Source organism: Epinephelus moara, chromosome 19 (assembly GCF_006386435.1).
Source record: "Epinephelus moara isolate mb chromosome 19, YSFRI_EMoa_1.0, whole genome shotgun sequence".
Taxonomy (NCBI): Eukaryota; Metazoa; Chordata; class Actinopteri; order Perciformes; family Serranidae; genus Epinephelus; species Epinephelus moara.
The window spans coordinates 15,226,345-15,246,734 of NC_065524.1; the positions used below are offsets into that span (position 1 = coordinate 15,226,345).

Below are 20,390 nucleotides of genomic sequence, written 5' to 3' on the forward strand. Positions count from 1 at the left end.
AGGACACATCAGCACTTTCATCTGCATCCCCGAGCAAGCTCAGACACTGCAGCAGCAGCTGTTAGACCACTCACAGGCACAGATAGAGTTCTGAAAAGTACTAAGGCACTATAGTTGGCACACCCCCTTTCCCCTCCAGTGATACGAGCACAGACGGAGCCAGACTTGGATAAGAGTGCCAGGCTAGGTGTGGCTGACAGAGTCGTCCTTTAGCTGTCCTTCAGCTACACAGAAATATTTCCCGAAATAAAAGACACTGTAATACGTAGGTATGAAGACAATGTGCCATCATCCTGTTTTAATCATCTGGTTATTAGATTGTAAGCTAATCAGTGGCATTTAAGGGCTTATGTTTAGACATATTTACACAGTTAAATCCAATTTGTATTCATTAATTTATTTGTTAATCATGGCCTATTAATAAAAAGCAACAATATGAGCAGAGCTGAGAATAGGGAGAGAGGTAAAGAGGGAGAGAGGTAAAGAGGTAGCGAGGTGGCTGAGGTCACTTTAGACAGCTTGTGTTACAAAATATATCCTTTAAACAGAGCACAATACAGACTGTTCCAGAGTGACAGATTGTATCACAGCTCAAAGGAAACACTGAGATATATATGTTTTACTTTATCACTATTAAATGGAGAAAAAAAGCATTATAGTGTCTGCAGAGAGATAGAGAAGGTAGCTCTGATCAAGGTCACAGCTTGAGACAGACTGATTAGGTTGCTGTGGCACTTTGTGGCTCAACAGACTAAAACGTATGACTTATGTTGCAAGTTGTGACTTTGCAACAGAGCCACCACTCTGCCTGATGTATCTGAGGTCATTCTTTCACAATGCCTGATGGAGGAGTATACCCCTGCCAGTAATAACTCACAGCCAAGCTGTTTGCTGCAGGGTACAATCACCGGCCTGATAACATGTGCAGGGAGGACACAGAAATTCACACCCTGCAGAGCACATGAAGGACATAATGTGATCATGAAAAGACAAAAAAAATATTTATTTTCTCAAAGACACAATGTGTCATTTCTTCAAAGACACATTCAGGGAAAATGTGAGAGTCTTATCCAGGATTGTTTGCACATGGTTCTCAACATGGAGGTGGCTGAGCCGCTAGCTAGCAGGCTGACAGGCTAGTGCTAGCAACAGTGACACTGCTCACAGAGCTAACAGATTTAACCTGAGTTGGTACCAGAGGGTGGGTTTTTGCGACACCACGCCTTATCAGCAGCAAGCTCTCGTAACCATATGTGTACATTGCAGAGCAGCAACAGTTACCTAGCCAGTGAGATACACACACAGGTACTTGCATGCACTAACATGCATGCACAACCAGATCATCTACCACAACAAAGAACAGAGAAACTCAGATTGCAACACACACAGAGGGAGTGTGACTTTGTTTTCTGCTCAGGACACCATTACGCTACTCTATCTTACGTAGCAAGTAGTGGTTTGCAGCTACATTAATGCTCTGAATGAATAACACTGAGCCAACTCTGCTTTTCACATTTGCTTTTCAAAGCTACATTTTTTTGTTTAGTAGCTCCTAGGTGGTTAAGTACCGCACATGACCTGTAAATATGAATTCACCCACATTTGCAGTGATATCTGAGTCCATGGGTGGGAAGCCAGTGAGGGATTATGTCCCTGTTGTTGCATTACTAGCGACTCCTACTGGCTGGCTGCGGCCCCTGTGCAGAGGTGGGTGTTTGGATCTGGACGGAAGGGTTAATATAAACTCTGCATGCTTCAGACCCTCCTGGTGATGCTCCTCGCCGGACAGGAGAGCAGTGCAGTTTCATTAAACATTTAAAATTCTAAAGAAAAGGGGGGAAAATGTTAACGATAAGGTTTTCTATGGACTGTGTTGCTGTGTGTGCTCTCCTTGTTTCCCTGGCAACGGACATATTGACATGCTGCAGTGCTGCTGCTGGAGGTTGGCAGGCAGCCAGGAAGCACCCTGCCTGCACACAATCTTACATTCTGTCTTTTGCCAGCACTATCACTCCAGCTTCACGCAATTCCCATCTCACTTTTTTGTTCTCCATCTTGGTGGGTTTCTGAGACCAGCTGAATGCCAATCTGAAGACTAATGACTTGGGTGGATTGTGTAGTGTGTGTGTGTGTGTGTGTGTAAGGGAAAGAAAGACAGCACGATGGGGAGGGAGAGCGAGTAAGAGCCAGAGAGAAAAACATGGAGCAGGGAGGGGCGAAGGCTGTGCCATGCAGTGCTCGCATGTTAAGATGAATAGAGGGAAAGGCGAGCCTCGTGTTATGTTACAAGAACATAGTAGCGGCTGGGGGGTTGGGCTCTACATCAACAGATGGATAAACCCGGGAGAAGAATGCGTGCCAAGCGCCAAATGTATCAGCGGCTTGCTGGGGCATGAAAATGTCAGGTGTCAGCGGCGAACCACGCGGTCGCTGCTATTCATACAATCCACCATGTGCTGGATGTACACATAAGGCCTTGTGAACGAGGATGACGGGGGTTAAGGGTAAGAGTACTGCCAGGCAGAGGAGGATAGATGAGTGGGTGACTCACCTCTTTATCAGCCATGGATACAGACAGCCTGAGAGGAGCCTCCATGGCCTTATGTGTTCAGACAGGTTGGGCAGGGAAATGTCAACACCAGGGAGGGTTGTGCATGGCTAACAACCTCGTGGACGCATAAGGACTAGCATTATCTCATCTGCAGAGCAACACTGCTGCTAAGGCTGTACTTAGACTCGGGACAAGTGTTGACTGGTCATGTTAGAAACACAGCAATGCATGCCAGCTTTGTTTTGCTGCTTCGCATAAATGACACACACAGCTTGGAAAGGAAATTTGCAAAAGCTCCATGCTGACTAAATGCAATTTAGTGGCTCCTTACTTTCCAATTAGTGACTGGCTGGTGAACAAGTAACCCCATCAGAACACATCAGTTGGCATTTTGTTACACAGCCTTTTCCAAAGCCCTCAGGGTCTGTGTCAACTGCGTCCTTGTCCAGACAAAGCCTTCTAAACCCGGGATTTCATTTCCACATTGTGCCCCGGTGTCCCCCTCATTGTTGATTTTTCCACTATGTGCAAGGCCAGGGCATTTGTACCAGTCTGTTAGGCCCACGTCAAAAGAAAAAGTATCCGCTGTTGACGGCTAGGCCATTCTTGTTATTCATGTCATGCCTGGTGGTTTAGTAGGGCAGGGTGCAGAATTTTCCAGAAGCAGCTGTGTGCTAGTGAAGCTGACAGTGCGCCAGCCCAAAAGGGTTTCTATCTCGCTCCTTTCTCCCGCCCCTCCCTTCCCCTCCATCGGCATGCTTGGCTTGGTGCCCGGACTTACTCAAACTCACACTCAACCAGAAATATCCGCTCCCCCTCCCTCCAACCCCCCCACCTCCCTCCCTCCCCTGAACATATCCCTCTGGCTCAACAGAGAAGCTTCCATCACTCCGGATGACATTGGATCATTTTTCTCCCCCTGCACATTCCAGCCAAAGCGGAGGACAAGGGAGGGGAGCGGCTGCTGTTTCTGCTCTGTGATTATATCATTACAGAGCAGCAGACATGTATACAGTATATTGAGCACAACCTGTCATTAGCATACTTTATTTGATGATGGCTAAATACAAGTGTGCTTTTGTTGGATCCAACCAACTGGATCGCCTTTGTGCCAGTGCCGCAGAATTAAATTCGGGAATGCTTTCTCCGAGCGCTCCAAATTTGAGATCAACCTTGAGCTATAAAAACCCTTCTCTTATTTACTGTACCATTATCCCCTCTCCCCCGACACCTGTTGTGACATGCTCTGCCCGAGTTATCAGATACTCCGAAGGCTCTGCTAGCGGTCTAAATAAACCTGTCCAAGCGACACAGTTGTGTAATACACTCGAAGTCACCGGCTCCAATAATAGCACACACCTGTCAAACACAGGCCCTGCTTGTTCTCTCTGTTGACCTGACCTCCTCTCGCTCCTTAACGCCAACTCAAATGTTCCATGGCGGGGGGACAATGTAAACACTTCTCGAGAAAATTATTTCCAACACACGCAGACACAAAGAGAGGGAGGAACAAGAGGTGGAGGTAAAAGCAAGAGAATAGAACATTTTGACTGGCAAGGGAGGGTGAACAAAGGCGATAAAAGCTTTATTCTGCCTCTGCAGAGATTGTGCAGTGGCTGCCACTATAAAGCCTTGATTGACAACAACATTAGCACTCAAAGGAGAAATTGCTCCCACTCACAGTTATGTAACATACAAAGAAACTACAGCGAGGTTGTGGATGGGTATTAGAGTGCATGTGATTATATGTATGTGTGTGTGTGTGGGCATGCGTGCACGCTGTATTCCCAGATAAAAACACAAGTGACAGAATATCTGAGAGTGTTGTCCTTATCCTCAGACAACTGTATGCCTTCAAGCAGATGAAAGGTGATGTACAACACACTGAGGATCTCTCAGGAATCCTGGTTTTATGCAGCACATAAAAGTTGTCTCAGACATTTTTGTGTGGCGCTTTGTTGTTTGGCAACGTGATGGTGAAAGTTTAATTGTGCGGTTGCGGTGGAGGCAGCTGATTTCGTTGCATGCAGACACAGAGCGCCGTGTCCCAGCTTGAACTGGCGATAATTGTCTGTGGCTGAGGCCCTACGGAGGAGGGAGCGAAGAACAGACAGGGACAGGAGGAAATGAGCATCCCATAATACATCACCGCGGATCTGCTGACACACCCCAGAAACCGAGCCATTCATCAGCCCACCAGTCCGTCCCCTCATTAGGCCCTTCACAGACCAGCAAAGCATAGACGGTCTGCATTCAGATGGTCAGCTAAAACATTATCACTGTAGCTGTTGTGTTTCCCTTTTATCTTAACATGGATCTCTGTACCAGCCCATTGTTTGAAATGATCTGCTTAACCTCCGTATCGTGACTTCAGGCACATTCTGCGTTTCCCTACATGGGCTTTGTGTCGTTATTCAGCTTAAAAGGCTGTGCACAGATGGCCCTCACGAGCCATCACATCCATTTGAATCCAGGCTCTCAGCTGACTAAACAAGCACCTCGGGGGTGCAGAGGGGACAGACAGTCACCTGCTACCCCCCCATGCCTTTACACACACATACGCCACAACCACCACAAAGCTGACAGCTCAGCCAAAAGCCCATTCACGGGCCATACAGACACACCAGCAGACAGTCAATCACTATGATTGCATCAGTGTTTTTGAAAAGGTCTGGCTCACTGTCTTTCAGAATACACACTGCATGTTGATGAACCTCTCATTTGTGAATTGCCAAAGTGTAGAGAGAGCAGCTGGCTGAGGATCCTTCTAGAGTAAAGCTGCGCTAGCTTCTGTTTACTTTTAGCGCGGCTCATATTGACGGCTAACTTTAGCTCAGCATGTCAGAGGTGGCAACAAGCATCTTACTACTGTGACTGGCATGCCCCTCCCAGAGGCCCAAAATATATGTCTCGAAGGTAGAGTTCAGTCGGAGAAACCGGGAAGTCATGACTTTTGTGTTACACAATTAGATGTGTTAAAATCTGCAGAGGTATTTCTACGAGACAAATGTCATAAATTGAGTAAATTTAGAGCCCCTCCTGGGCTATATTCGGCAGCCATATTGTTATGTACCAAATCTTTTCGATTGCAGGAGATAACACTCCCCTCTCTCGCCTCCTATTTTTCATTTGGCATAGTAGCAGCACACCATCTTATCAGCTGATCCCGAGCCAGAAGCAAGGAGTAGTTGCTCAGCAGAAAAAGGAGGGATTGTGCTGGGCTCGGCTATAATATGAGAAAAAGCCCAAATGCTCTTGGATCAGTCCCATGCTTTGTCCTCATCTCTCACGTTGCCTCTTTCCCTTGTTCATTTTTCATCCTCTCTCCTTTCATCTTTTTGTCCTGCGCCCCCTCTCCTTCCTCTGCATTCTGCTCACTCTCTTCCTCCACCTCTCCCTCTCTCTCTCTCTGCTCCACTTATAAGATTTGGCAGCACTCCAAGATCTGAGAAAAACATTGGAGGCATAGCCTCGTTTTGATGTCTGGAAAGAGAGGGAGGCTCAGAGTGAGAGAGAGAGAGAGTCCTCATTTCCATTTCACAGACTTGATTCACAGCAACACCACAGCAGAAAGGAGGAATACAGGAATACTGAGAGTGTGAGCGTAACCGCCAGTCAGAGAGAAAAGAAAGGATGGGGGGTGGGGGGTGGGGGGCAGACACAGATCTTAGATCTCAGGACAAAAATGGAAAATTAGGTTCACAAAGTATGATGACGGTGTGTGTAAAGAAATGCAGAGGAAAACATGAAGGACAGCGTGAGGAGAGGAAAGACGTGTCACCAAAATGTCTTGAAAGTGGAGTGAAACCACGCATTTTGTTTGTGTGACCTCTAAAAGACATTGTTTTTGTGTCTAGCTGATAGAGAAAAACTGCTATACACAAAAGACTCAAACTCATTGAACCCCAGCACAGAAAAAAAACACCAAACGATTCGTAGTCCTTTTGCAGTAATTGGGTCTCATACCAGTCTGAGAGAAAACAAATTTGGCACTCGGCATTGTAATCATCTTAACTTTGCAGGCCTTCATGGTAACCAGGCCAGACCAGTCAGATGTAAAACCCCTCTCTGTGGACCAAGCCAAGAATCAGAAGGGAAATTTTACACATCCTGCGGATTCAGCCGTGCTCCTCCTAATTGCTGGTTGGAGCTCCAGCTTCTCCCCCGGTGCTGAGAAGAGAAACCGTCATTACTAGTCTCGCAGGAGCCCGAGCCCAAACTCCAAAGGGAAACTTTGATTGATGAAAAGAAAAAGAGGCAGATCCGAGCGTGTCCTCGATACAACATTTGCTGTGACCTTGTTTTCCCTGACAGGTCTAAAATTATCCGAGCGGATCAGTTATACTGGGAGGGGAGAAATGTGGACCAGATTCTCCTTTTGGCGCGTCCCTGTCTCCGCTCGCTTTCAGGGGATTACAGCAGCACGAGCATGCCTCTTGATTTATTGTGCTAAACATAGATTCATTAGTGAAACAGCTGGCTACATCGAGTGCTTCACCGTCTCCCACACAGGCCTTCCCTCCCTCCACCCACCCTCTGGGCCATATTCAACGTTTTAATGTAAAATACATGCCTGAGGATTAGAATTTATAATGCTCTTCATGTTATCAGCATTAGTTGTTTGCTCAAATTAAAGTCTATAAATATCATTTATAGATGACATTTTGTGTACTTTTGGAGTATTATTATCAACATTAACTGGAGAGTTCACCCCAAAATCAAAAACACATAGTTTTCCTCTTACCTGTAGTGCTACTTAGCAATATAGATAGTACTAGTGTGTGTTACAGAATGTTGGTGTTATCGGCCGTAGAGGTGTCTGCCTTATCTCCAATATAATGGAACTAGATGACACTCGGCTTGTGGTGCACAAAGCGCCAAAAAAATACATTTGAAAAACCTCAACAGCAATGTCTCTTTTCAGAAATCAAGACTCTGTTACTCAAGATAATCCACAGACCTTGTTGTGAGCAGTTTCATGTTGGAGCTTTTTTCTTGCTACCGAACTACACCCGCCAAACGTGTCACTGCATAGAAGAAAGCGTGTATCTACTCATGGAAGAAAGGCAAGATGTAAACATTATCTTCCTCGGCCGAGGTGAAACATTAGCTAGCTCAGAGGTGCTAGGTAAGCTGGCAGTAGATACACGCTTCAGAGTGACATCTAGTTCCAATATATGAAGTGAAGGCAGACATCTCTACGGCCGATATCTCAAACACTCGGCAACTCACACCAAAACAATCTAGACTGATAAATCGCTCAACAGGTAAAAGGAAAATCATGTATTTTTTTAAAAACGGGGTTGACTGTCCCTTTAAGGCAGCGTAATTGAACCAGAAACATCAAACACATGCTTATCTAAGCAGGCTACAAAGAACGCACTGCATGCTCCAAAGACAACAAATATGAACTCTGACCAACCCAGTTATGGCTTTACTATCACATCAACATCTTTGTGTAACACTGCATACCAACCTACAGTTTAGTTAACCATTAAAAGGAGAGACAGGGAGGCAACAGACTCTCTGCGTCACCTATCTGTTATTGCCTTTCACTTAGCTTGATTAACAAGACTGTGTCAAGTAAATCAATCAAACCGTAAATGGGGGATTTTATGACCATTGATTAGGCTATGTGTTGCAGCAGCTTGATAAAGAACGTCTGGGTTGGAGAGATATTTCTTACTTGGGTCTAATCCTGCAGACTGCATGACTGTAAGCTAAAAACGTAGCGTAGCTTCAGACAAAAGCTACTATAATAAAGCAGCGGAAGGAGGAGGAATCTAAATTAATCTTTGCCCGAGGTGATATCAGTTTCACCTGGACTTCACCTGGCTCAGACGCTGTGTCTTACTAGGTTTTCCATAAAATGGTTCCAGGGTAAGAGCACATCAAAGTCAAACAATGTTTGTCTCATAAGCAGGAGCTTAAACATTAAAAATCCCTGAAGGTTCTCATAAGTAAACAAAATGAAAGCCTGTGAGTCATTAACCACAAATGGCTTCTGCATGATTATACTGAAAACAGACGAGATGCTCCACTTAAGTAGTAGTATAAACATAAAAAAATATATAATCATAAAAATTCAAGCTGAACTTCATGCCATCAACTCTGCGTGACCTTGTCTTCACACGCCGGTTGTTTACTGCAGATCTCCCCATTATGTTCCCTCCTGCATATAAATCGACAGGCTGCACCGGAGCATCTGCTGTGCACCGATTTCTCTGGTAACTATGCAACACCAGAGCATTGTGTTATGACAGAGCCACTTCCAGGGACACATTATCACTGTATTAGATGCGGCACAGGCTATTTTAGTCAGCACTGAACAAACAGGTATTGGCTGTGCTGTAATAAATCTTTACGGGAAGACAGAGAGAGAGATGTTCTCTTGTGCCTTGTTGCATCACACTCCATGCCAGGTTAGAAAAACCTGCCTTTCATCTCTGATGATCTCAGATGTGGCAATTTCAATTTGGCTCCCAGTACACTGTCATAAGGAACAAGCAGGTCAAAGTGCAGACTAATAAAAAAAAAATCGCCAAGAACAGTATCTCAGATGGAACATGGAGTGGGTGTGTTGTTGGTGAGCACATTGAAGTGTTAACCTTTATCGAACTGGGCTGCGTTTAAAGTCCAACTGATAAGATAACTCTCCAAAGAACGGAAAAGGACTATAAACAAACAGCTGTCTTCAAAATGTGCACTCACGAAAAACAGGTCTCTGTCGGTCAAAAGCCTTTCAGCCTCAAATCACATTATAAAAGCTGCTATTTGCTCTAAATGTTTGGTTGAGAGTTAATTTTGTCAACTGGTGGACGAGAATTACCCATGCCCTTCTTAGTTGGCTAAACAGTGGGGTGCAAAGGCTGTGTTTTCATTCAACATTATGAATCAATCAGTTAATCAGGACACCATACAGCTTATTACAGAGTGGGTAATCCCTGTTAAGACTCGGAGGAGCCTACAAAAATACATTTAAAACACGTCTGTCAGTGTAGTAGGATCAATAACGCCCCAGTCGAACAGATTCATGGGCACCAAAGCACAATGAAGCAACAACGTAAGAGTCACCAGTGGGCATTTAATTACCAAAAACCAATCTGCGTGCTCTTGCTGAATTTCGGGGGCTGCACTGACAGCTCGATAGAACACGAGCAGGAAGCAGATTATGTCTCAAATAATTACGCAACCCCCCTACTACACCAAGCCTCCCTCGCTGCTAGATATGAATCTCCATGTCAGTGTCCGCTTGCTGCAGTGTCAGCTACATGGGAGTGAGATCTCTTTGTCTGAGGGAGCAAAAACAGTCTCAAGATTGCCTCTCTTCTTTTGCAGACACAGTAACTGCAGTTTGCCACATAACGACCCCATAAGCCGCTCAGTGCTTGCAGAGATGAGTCTGGCTGTCTGCTCGCCATTACGGAGACAGAATTGCTGTTTTTATGGCGGTGCTGCCATGAATCTGCAACAATTAAATTTGCATATCTGAAGAGATGCATCTCGAGGTTGGTATGCAAGCAGCAACAGCGTTATTGTTTACTCTGACAGAGCCCACGTTGCACACTGAGGCAGAAGTCTGCTCTTAGCATGTGGAAGCATGTTGAAGTATCAGTGATAGTAAAGGGGTGTTGCTGCAGTGCTAATGCACCTAATTCATGCTTGGAGATAGTTTGCAGATTTTATTCAGAATTTGTGGTTCATCAACTTCTTAGTGTATGAAATTATTTGAAAATAACAGGTTTGTCAAAAAAACCTTCATCATGTCAAACACAATTTGCATACAAGCTGGAAAATATGTGGCACCAATATAAAAGCTAAGAATGTTATTCAGAGCGGTGAATTTCAGCTAAACTTCCAATTTGTGGTTACACAACAGTGGTTACACTATGGTATCATGTTGACAATCATGCACTTTCTCACATTACTGACTCAACAGATTCCAGCTGACTGAACATGACTTGGCACCTATTTCTGTATGCTGCAATCAGTTACAGTTCCAGCACAAACCGGAGCAAATTTGGGACAATGTGTCTTGTTTTTTTCTTTCTTTTTCCGCCTGTGCTTTTCCATGAATCACGCAAAGGCATGTGTGCAGAAAAGGCTGCTGTCCTGCAGCTTGAAACAGTAGCTTACTTGTGTTGTGCAGCGTAAATCAAGTCTCCTGAGCCGTCACAACAAGCCTGCGTATCAGAGCAAGAGAGAGCCTCTATCTCCTCATCTGTCCCACAGTCCTGCGTAACTTAATCACTCAAATGAAGCAAGCTCAGACAATAAGTTCATACAAGATCAGAAATTGTATTTGGCAATTTTTAAACAAGTGCATACAAGTACAGCTAAAAGCATTTCAGTTTTGCCAAGTGCTCGTAGAGTAGCATTAGTCACATTCTACGTTAAACAGGAACTGCCACCAGACCTAGAAGTACATCAAGAATTTTGTTAAACATCAACAAAGAGGAACGTAGTCCATTATAATGAGTACATACCTTTATCTTCAAAAATATAGAAACACAATGTATTCAAAAATCAAAAATTATACAACCATGTTTACGAAGTATACTCTTCCCTTGGGTCCAATATGTACAAGTCCGTTAGTTTGTTTGAATGGTATGTATGTGATATTTATATATTTATACTCATATTTTTGCTTCCCCTCCCCAAAGAAGTGTTCAAACAAAATCAAGGGTCCCTCTCCTTTTTTACTTTGACATCTCCTGCAAGGATGGTGGCGATTTCTCCTTGCATGAAAGCCCATGGTACATTCGAGCCAACCAGGGGACATTTCTCTCCACTTGGACAGTACACTTCACCCGTGGCACCTTGCTGCTTTATGCTTTCCCTCGAGCACGGGAAGCAGAACTTGTGAGAGGGCACAGACGGGCACTGAACAAAGTGTGTGTCCTCCAAACGCTCGTGGCACAGCGTGCAGCACAGGGGTATGCTGCCGGGTACCGAGGAGTCCGGAATGCTTTGGGGGTGCACTTGGTCCATGCCTGGCACGTGGGGTGTGCCTGCACCAGATGCATCTCTCTGCGCCAGCCTCCTCTGATTCATGGAGGATGGTGACAGGGGACTGCTGCTGTTCCTCCGGGTGGTGGAGTGGACTTGGTTGGCGTCCTTGGGAGAGCTGTTCCCACCTGCATTGTCTGCCGCCATGATGAGCGCCGCCATAGGGGACTGGCCATTCTGGGCTGCCTCAGGTGGGGTGGTGCGGGAGTGGGGGGATATTGTGGAGGGGGGAGAGGCGAAGCTTGGTGGGGGAACTGGAGGCATTTTCAGTCCGTCAGTAGGTGGTGGTAACCACGGCTGTCCTTCTCCATTGAGCTTGGCAGCTGTCCCCTCTCCCTCTGGTTCAGGCGATGCTTTTCTCTTCATGCTCCGGGGGTGTTTTCCTCTGTCTGGAGGTGGGAAAGGGTTAAACAAAATAGTTGAGTTGCACAGCTCAGACAGGGATCAACAATTACTCTAAGAGGGAGACGTGCATTTTTGCTGTTCCCTGCTGCACCACGGGGTACAAAACAATAATAACAAACACAACAAATGTGTGAAAAAAAAAAAATTTATGCTCCTTTAATTGTGCAGACACACTCCCATATATATCGCGTGTACATTATTAACACATCCCTGGGCTTGAATTGGTTAATAAATTTAACACACAAGTGAAAAATGCACAAAATAACCTCAATGCTGTTGGATCTCAACACTACTGGGTGCTTACCTGACTTGGAAGCCGTGGCGCTGGCCTCATAGCCCATAACCCTTTGTTGCATGGCCGCATGGTCCTTCTTGAACCTGTTGTCGAACGTGTGCAGAGCCATCAGGTCCCTCACCGTTTTGCCCTTGCCCATCCAGTCCGGGTCTGCCCTGTTTTTGTGGCTCTCGGAGATCTCCGGCGTGAGGCTGTCCGGTCTGTGCTTCTCCTTCACCTCTCTGTCGTGCTCGGTGCTGGAGACCGAGGCGGGTCTCTTGCCCATGTCGGCGGGACTACCGCCCGCCAGTGCGGAGGGAAGCCCCATCTGGCCCGGTCTACCGTTGACTGCGTGCACCGGGGGCATGTTCCCGTTAACCAAAGGCACTAGATTTGGGGGAACCGTGCTATTCCTGCGCGGGTTGGGGCTCTGGCGGTTCAGCTCTGGCGGCTCGTCAGGCTTAGGAAATCCATTGGGGACGGGGATGCCGTTCGCCTGCCTGCCAGACTGGTACTCTGGACCCAGCCTGGGCGGGCGGTCGGAGGGGAGCGGGTAGCGGTCCAGCGGCTGCGGCGGCCGGGAGCCCGGGTCTCCCGCCGCAGCGTGGTTGATCGCCTGGATCTCCTTCCCGGAGAGCTGCGACTTCCCCGGCCCGGGAGACCTGCCCTCCTGAAACCCGTGAGCCCTCTTGAGCTGCCGGGCCGTCTCGATGACAAACTCAATGCGGTCTGCTCCTTCGTAGTTGACACATCCCCTGCAGACGGGCTCGGTAAAATCCCAGATCATGGCCCACGGCATGCGGGGCAAGTCGCATAAATAACACGACTGCCTCCTGGAAGAAGCAGCGACCGCCGCGGACGACATAGCGCTCGTCGTCGACCCCCCGAAAAGAAACCCAAAATGTGTCTTCTTCTCCCGCTTTCCTCCCAGCTCCCTTTAAAAGCCAATAAAGAGCAAGTTCCGTTCGTCGAAAAAAAACACAAACGCGTCTTCTCCCGACTTTTACAGCAACAACGTTGAAGTTTTAGAGGGAGAAGTTCATGTCGGTGTGTACTTTACTACGGCGCTCCTCTATCTATCTCCACTGACTCTCTACTACTGGCTCAATGTGGAGCAGTGACGTCACCACGGAGCTCTAAACGCCTGCTTCCACTTCAGTTTCTATTGACTTGATTTCTTCGACAGACCCCCCCTCCTCCTCCTCCTCCTTCCTCTCCCCCCTCACTTTACTGCAGCCTCTGTCACTCACTGCTTTTTTTTTTTTTTTTGTATTTTAATTTAATCACTTGAACCTCTGCCAAAACTGCACCCAGTTCAGCCTCACCACCGCCTCCGACTGAAGGGAATAACTCACAGCTCGTGTTATTATTATCAAACCTGCAAAAATATGACTCCGGCTCCGTCGATACCAGCCAGCCTGCAGCGAGAAGGAGATTTTTTTTTATGACAAAAAATAATGTGGCTGTAGGTTAGCAGTAGACCGCCAGGGGATAAAAACAGGAGAGTCGCCTGCTCCTCCAGTTGACTGCTGCTTTGTCCTAAATTCAGAGCATTATCCGGTTCAGGCTGAAAAACGCTCGCTGCAGCTTGTTTTTCTCAATGCACAGCGCCTCGACGCCATGAGCTGCTACTACTACTGCTGCTGCTGTGCAATGAATGAGGTGGGTCGACCCTTGGAGAAACAACTACTGTAATCCAGTGGCAATATATAGAAAGAGAAGCTCGACAATGCTGTGCAGCAACATAATAGCAATTTTATAAGCCTATAGCAGCAATTAAATGTACATAAAGAATATTTTAGGAGCATTAGAGGGATTATACTACCCTTATTTTTGTGTCAGCCTGCCAGCATGAATTCAACATGTACTGTTCAGGTTTTTAGCAGCGCTTAGATTATATTTTTCTGCCCTGTTAATATAAAAAGAAAGAAAAAGGGCGCCTCCGTTAGCCAGTAACCAGGAAGCTCTGTCATGAGGTGGGGATTTCCAGCCAGTGTGTTGTAAGCTTGAATGGATTGGGGTTACAGCATGAATATAGCTCTGCCCACATTTTATTCTAGTGCACTGAACAGTCAAATCTGCCACCACTAAATGAAATTACACTGGAATGAATCAGCCATTCAGACTCCCCTTTTTTTTTGCAAGTTAATAATCAGACAGCAACATATAAAGGAATTTGAGAGGTGTAGCAAGATTAATGATTACACTGTTTTATGTTTTACATGATGGGGAAAAAATATATTACTAGAAACAGGTCGTATGCCAGAAACCCAGCCAAAAATCCCCTGAAGTAAAAGTGTAGGTTTGAACTGGAGGAGTGTCCCAGTAGCTCAGATTCCTCCCTCTCATCTGGGCTCATTCCAACTCATTGCAGCTTAGCCTCAGGCTTTGGGTGAGGCAATGCGTCTGTAACCTGCAGACACAAAGCAGGATATGTTTGTGCAAGTCCATGTGACGTTGGAAAGAGGAAGCAAGATGTTTAGTCACGTACCCTCATCCGCCTCACCCATCTACGGGACATCAGGCCATTTTGATCATGCACTGTGGCATGAGGCTTTTCTTCAAAGGGTTCCCATAAACAACACGAGGCAGCCATGTTGCTGATCTGTTGCCACCAAGCACGTATAATTGTAGAGCAGTTGCCATATGATTTTACATGATTGTTTCTCCAACAATGCAACACAATTATTCCCTTTAGAACATCACATGGTTTTAGTGTCCTCAGTCTGACTGTAAACTACTGTATTAACACACTGTTTCCCATCTCTGCCTTCTCCCAAACCTCAGTGCTGTCGGGTGAACAACTCTAGGAAGTGTTGTTAGGCTTTATGACACAGTAAGGAAATGACTTTTGTGAGGGGCAAAATAAACAAATTCTTTCCTTGAGATTGGTGGGAAACAGTTGGCTAATGCTTTGATCCTTTGGTTTGCACTCAGTCGATGTTTGCGCAAGCAAATAGCTACACACTATTATGCAAGACGGAGGCATGCTGGGATTCAATTAAATCCTAAATGACCTGATTCTATAATAGGAAGATCCATTGATTTAAAATGAGAGCTGCAGTGGCTGCAAAGCAAAGGCAGAGTTGTGCTGAACAGAGGCGACAAAGGTCTGAGAGGAAGCCAGACATGCACAGATGGCTCTGATTGGCAATATGAGCCATGTATACAGTAAACTCACCACAGTGTGACCCGGCTGACGGCCATCTCATTTCAGTCTAGCCACTAAACCAGATGGAGTAGCTGTATAATGCTGTTCAGAACTTCTTTTTTTTCCCGAGCGGTATGTAAATTGAGACATGAAGTAGCTAAATAAAGTGTGAGAGGTAGGTGACGGCCAGGGGAATACCCAGCATGTGACAGCATCGCAGGCCTGATGAGATGACGTTATTTTTGTTCTATCGCTTTCTGAGCCTGTTAAATTTTATATTGACCATCTTTTATTCATGGAAGCGAATCATTACAAATTCTCTCTGAAGTTTTCCGCCGAAGCCGAGCACAGCACTGGATGTTTTCTCAGTGTTTTTTTTTTCTTTCTGCCTCTCTCCTCCATGAGAACAACATTCATGTTATATAACCCCCTTTTTAGCACAACTGCTGAGGTGAGCACCAAACTAAACTGTAACATGTTGCACAGACATAAAAGGAGGTTATAACAGGACAGTGTAAGGATATATTATTGAAGCTAAGCAGCTGCTGTAGTGACCTGCCTCGCAGATTAGTAGCTGCACATAGTGGCAGAGGGTGGAAAATGTCAGGAGAGTGAATGTAAGGCTGATGTGCATGCTCTACAGAGCTCCTGTATATGTAACAGCGAGAGGTAACCATGGAGATTATCACAGCACCCCAACTACCATATATATCCTGTTTACGGTGCTATTTTTAGCCACAGATTTGCACAGACAGGATTAGAGCGCAGATAAAATTTGGGGAGCTCTGAAAGACAATGCCAAAGCATCCATCTGCCATATTAGCAGCTTCCTGGTTTTTAATGTTAGCGTGAAGATGTTTTATTGATTTTTCTGAATGGATTAATATCGTGATGCAGAGAAACGATGTGCAGCATATGCACAAAAACAAAATAGACAAATTGGGCATTTTAAGGAGTCTGCTTTGATTTAGGTATAAAATGGTGGAATTCAAATAAAATGGAGGGTCGACGGCGAAAGGGAAAAATGTGCTGGGCGGCTGGAATCTGGGGGCTGGAGGCTGCAGAGGTGATGTCATTGGGCCAGAGCAAGAGGCGAGTGAAAAACAAGTCTCTCTCTTTATTCTGATCCTCTTTGCAGTCCCAGTGGGGGTGGGGGCGGGGGGTGGGGGCCTGGCAGTCGGCCAAGGCAAGGGCTGCTGGGAAATGGCAAAGGATGCCAAGCAGGCCCCACCGCCAACATTAGAAGCTCACATCTTTGTTCTCAGAAACCTGGTGTGCTGCCAAAGGCCTCATTTCGGCTCCATGGCATGATTACACTGGATGTAGGCCAACTACTGAGAGCCTGCTCTCCCTCCCTCCCTCCCTCGCTCTCCCTTTATGCTCCCTCCCTAGGCGCTCTCTCTCCCTCTCTCTCTTTTTCCACTGCCTTCAAAAGCTTTCTGCCAAACATGCAGCAGTTGCCATGGCTGCAGAGAATGGAACATAAAAAAGTGAGTAATGAGTCAGGCTTGGACCCAGATGTGCCACATGTGTATCCATTTAGAAAAAAAAAACCAAGATGGTAACATATCCCCTTAATCTGCCGGGCTCGTCAGGGGGACAGACGACTCAGTAAATAGCGGAGGGGAAAGTGGAGGAAATAATCCCTGCAGAAAAATGCAAATGAACATTGTTTTCACATCCATTTTTTAAACAGGAGGTAGTTTCAGTAGGTTGCCGTGCAGAGTCTATTTTGGCAACCAGGAACAGAAAACCCTGAACTTTGCTTCTGAAAGTCAGCTTGCATGCATTATGAGCTGACGACATAATTTCCCGTCCAGTGGAAACCCCCATATATTTTCAGTTACAACCAGACATTGATGTAAACAAACTTTCCCTGGCCTCTTGTAAGAAAAATCCGCACATGGGTTGAACTTGCTGAACCAGTATTTGAGGTTAGGTGGTCCAATTCATAAACTACTATTAGAATGAGTAACATTACCTGCACATATAAATGGCTTCTTGCTTATTGCCCTTAAAAGGCAGTTTCACCCCTGACTCATGGTTGTTATGTTTAGCTGACTGAACTGAGCTGTGCTGTCATTCCAGCTTTGTGACCGACTCAAACAAAATGTCACTCTCTCTCACATGCACACACTTAACACACATACTTATAGACACAATACAGTAGCACTAGTTTCTGTACAGCTGGTTTGTACTTGCACTGTGATTGATGCAAACTCCAGAGGGACTTGACACATCCGGCTTCATTATAATTATATTTATAGTACATGCAGCAGTATGAATATGCATGTACAGTACATGTCTGGATGTGTGTATATGTGTTATATTTGGACATATATTTCCCCTAGCATCCTATCTTTACAAAGGTTACATCTCTTGTTCTTTTTTTCTCGTTGAGCCAAAAAAGAAAGAAGGAGTATTTCATGTGTTATGTAACCTCTTCCTCTGAGCCAAAATAAAACTTTCCCAAAGTAGGCTTATTTATTACCGGAGCTCCTGTCTATTTTTGAGCTGCCTCGCTAGAAAATGGACTCTGACATCCCAGCACATCCCGGCACAGCCGTTAACACATGCAGCGCTTGGATGTCATGTATTCAAGTGCGGGGTGGGCGGCATTTTCACATTGCCGCTGTCCTTCTCTGTCATTAGCTAGAGCGCCTGTGTGATTTGTATTTACTCCTTTGCATGTATTAATTCAGCCAAACAGTTGGATAAAACCCTGGTGAATAATACATAAAAATATGTGTGAACATGCATATTTATAACTCTTTATTTAGAAGATCTTTCAGGGTTGCTATTGGAAGGAGATCAAAGCTACTCCTTTTCTAGTAACGTTTGCCTTGAAAGCAGAAGGGTATGCAGAGTAATTTCTGTGATGTATAGAATACAAAATAACATGACTGTTAGAGGAAACCAGGAATAGCACACACTGACCTAAATGGAAAACCTCAAGTCTCTTACTTTTGGAGGAAAATTGTTCGTAGATAGCGTGTGGCTTATTCAGATCAGGAAAGCAGGGGAGATCATGGAGAAATGCAACTGTAATGCAATGTTTACAGATGTTGTGGTTACATTTGGAAAGTGATTTCTCGTCAGTTTTCCCGCAGTCGAGCTCTAAACACGTTAACTTGGAAACAGCCCTTTTTTGGTAGCGGTCATAAATAAGCCGAGGTTCCCGTCCCGGATTCCACAGATGCCTCCTTGCCCTCCCTTTGATTGTCTGGTTTATGGAGGATGTTTCATCATATGCTGTGAGCGTCCGTGCCAGAGATGTCCTTCCTCCCCTTTCCATAAAAGTGCAAGTTGTCACGATGGTGTGGCATTCATTATCCGCCTGTGGTTTTGCGGGCCCGGCCCCTGAGCAGCTGGGGAGCATTGGTTGTCACATTCAGCCTCCTGCCACGGTGAAAGATGGGAGGGCAGGAGATGAGTGCTGTCCTCCCGTCTGTGTGATAAAGCCCCCTTAACCACAGTGTCTGGGCATCTGGGCACACGACGCCTCACCTCTCTCATCCACTTCAAAGCTTTGTCTCAGAAAACAGCTCGCTGTGAGGGGCTGGAATAGAAAGTAGAGTTAGAATGACGAGTATAACCGTGTGTATGTGAACCCAAGGAGGATAATCACAGTTTATTACAACCTGGGTATTATTTTCATACCTTTGGACATTAATTCTATCTGTTGTGATAACATTATAGCCTACCCACAAAGGTAATGCTTAAATCTAGAACTTGGCAATGTCTGACAAGGCAAGAAAAGAGCAGTCAGACAGGTTGTAAATGCTGTTGGGAGTAGTTTGCCTTCAGGGCTTTCTGCCAAAATTCCCTTTCTTGGTTATGTTTAGGAGAAAGATCATGGTTTGGGTTAACGACCCATTGCATTCCCCGCTGCCCTATAAGTTAAGGAGACTAGTGTTACCTTTGCTAATGTAAAATAAAGGAAATTAGCGGGCTGTGCTGAATGTGTAGCTAATCATTACCATCTGAGAATGACAAACTGTGGATAGAGGTATGGCTATTTGCTGACTTTGTGAAATGTTACAACCTTACAGTCACGTTAGCTTGTCCCTCAAGTGAGGGGAGATACCATGAATAAAGAGAATGTTAAAATGGGTTGCATGTCAATTAATTACAAGTTAGTTTAACTTTGTTTTAATTATGCTATGTTACTGTTTTCCTCATTTTCCGTCATATATAATGTTACTACGTCAAATGTTCATATTTAACGTGGCCAAAGTGTCAAATAATGAGGTAAACATATGTGAAAGTACTCCCCGTTAGCAAAAAACCTAAGGCTTCAGACCATTCTCAGTACGGTTTCCAATGTTGTTGTTTTTTAACTTTCAAAACAAGCTAACATCATTTCATGACATATTTCTTAAAATGGTCACCTGCTCCAGGCACGGTTCAGCAAGTGTTTACATTACATACACTGCTACATGTAGCTACATGCTAACACCAGAGAAACGTGTTGGTCACTGATGTTGTTCATTTCTCTGTGATTTCGGATCTTATTCCTGCTGGAACATGTTCGTTTGTGTTTAGAGGCTTTTACAGGGGAATTTTCACAGTAGAAAGTGTTGCTACTCTCTGTTACAGTCTTTCGGCAGCTGCAGAGACAGGGCAGAGACACTGAGATACGGAAGACTGGACTGGGCTTTTTCAGGAGGGGGCTTAAAGAGATAGTATGTTTCAGACAGATGGTGAATACAGCTGCTCCAGCACAGACAGCATGAGGAAAATAAAGTGCTTTTTGAACATTAAAGCATGTAAAATAAGAACCTGAAAATGAACACGATAGGTCCTTTGTTTTTTATTTTTTTTAAATGAGAACCCTTGTGAATGTTATTTTTACTAATAGGAATGATGGCCAAATTACAGACAAGACCCAGATTGAAATAAACTGGAATAATCTTTTAACACAAATTAATTTCACATGTTAGAGCCCTTACATTTTACGGAATTGAAAGTGATGACAGCCTCCATTTGGAAACTTCACA

At 45.2% G+C, this 20,390-nt stretch overlaps 1 protein-coding gene across 1 annotated transcript; it reads right to left on the reverse strand.

The window, feature by feature from the left end:
* Positions 1 to 10,829: 10,829 nt before the first annotated feature.
* On the reverse strand, positions 10,830 to 13,377 carry irf2bp2a (interferon regulatory factor 2 binding protein 2a). Its single transcript, XM_050071142.1, has 2 exons — positions 12,270 to 13,377; positions 10,830 to 11,949 (listed from the first exon to the last, which is right to left on the reverse strand). The coding sequence occupies exons 1-2, from the start codon at positions 13,102 to 13,104 to the stop codon at positions 11,231 to 11,233; spliced, it is 1,554 nt and encodes a 517-aa protein (XP_049927099.1). The 5' UTR covers positions 13,105 to 13,377; the 3' UTR covers positions 10,830 to 11,230.
* Between the last annotated feature and the right edge of the window lie 7,013 nt (positions 13,378 to 20,390).

Excerpts from the sequence above, each read along its gene's own strand:
- irf2bp2a (XM_050071142.1), bottom strand. The coding sequence starts at position 13,104 with ATGTCGTCCGCGGCGGTCGCTGCTTCTTCCAGGAGGCAGTCGTGTTAT. Across the intron at positions 11,950-12,269 it reads CGCCACGGCTTCCAAGTCAG|ACAGAGGAAAACACCCCCGG; the intron begins GTAAGCACCCAG and ends TCCCACCTCCAG.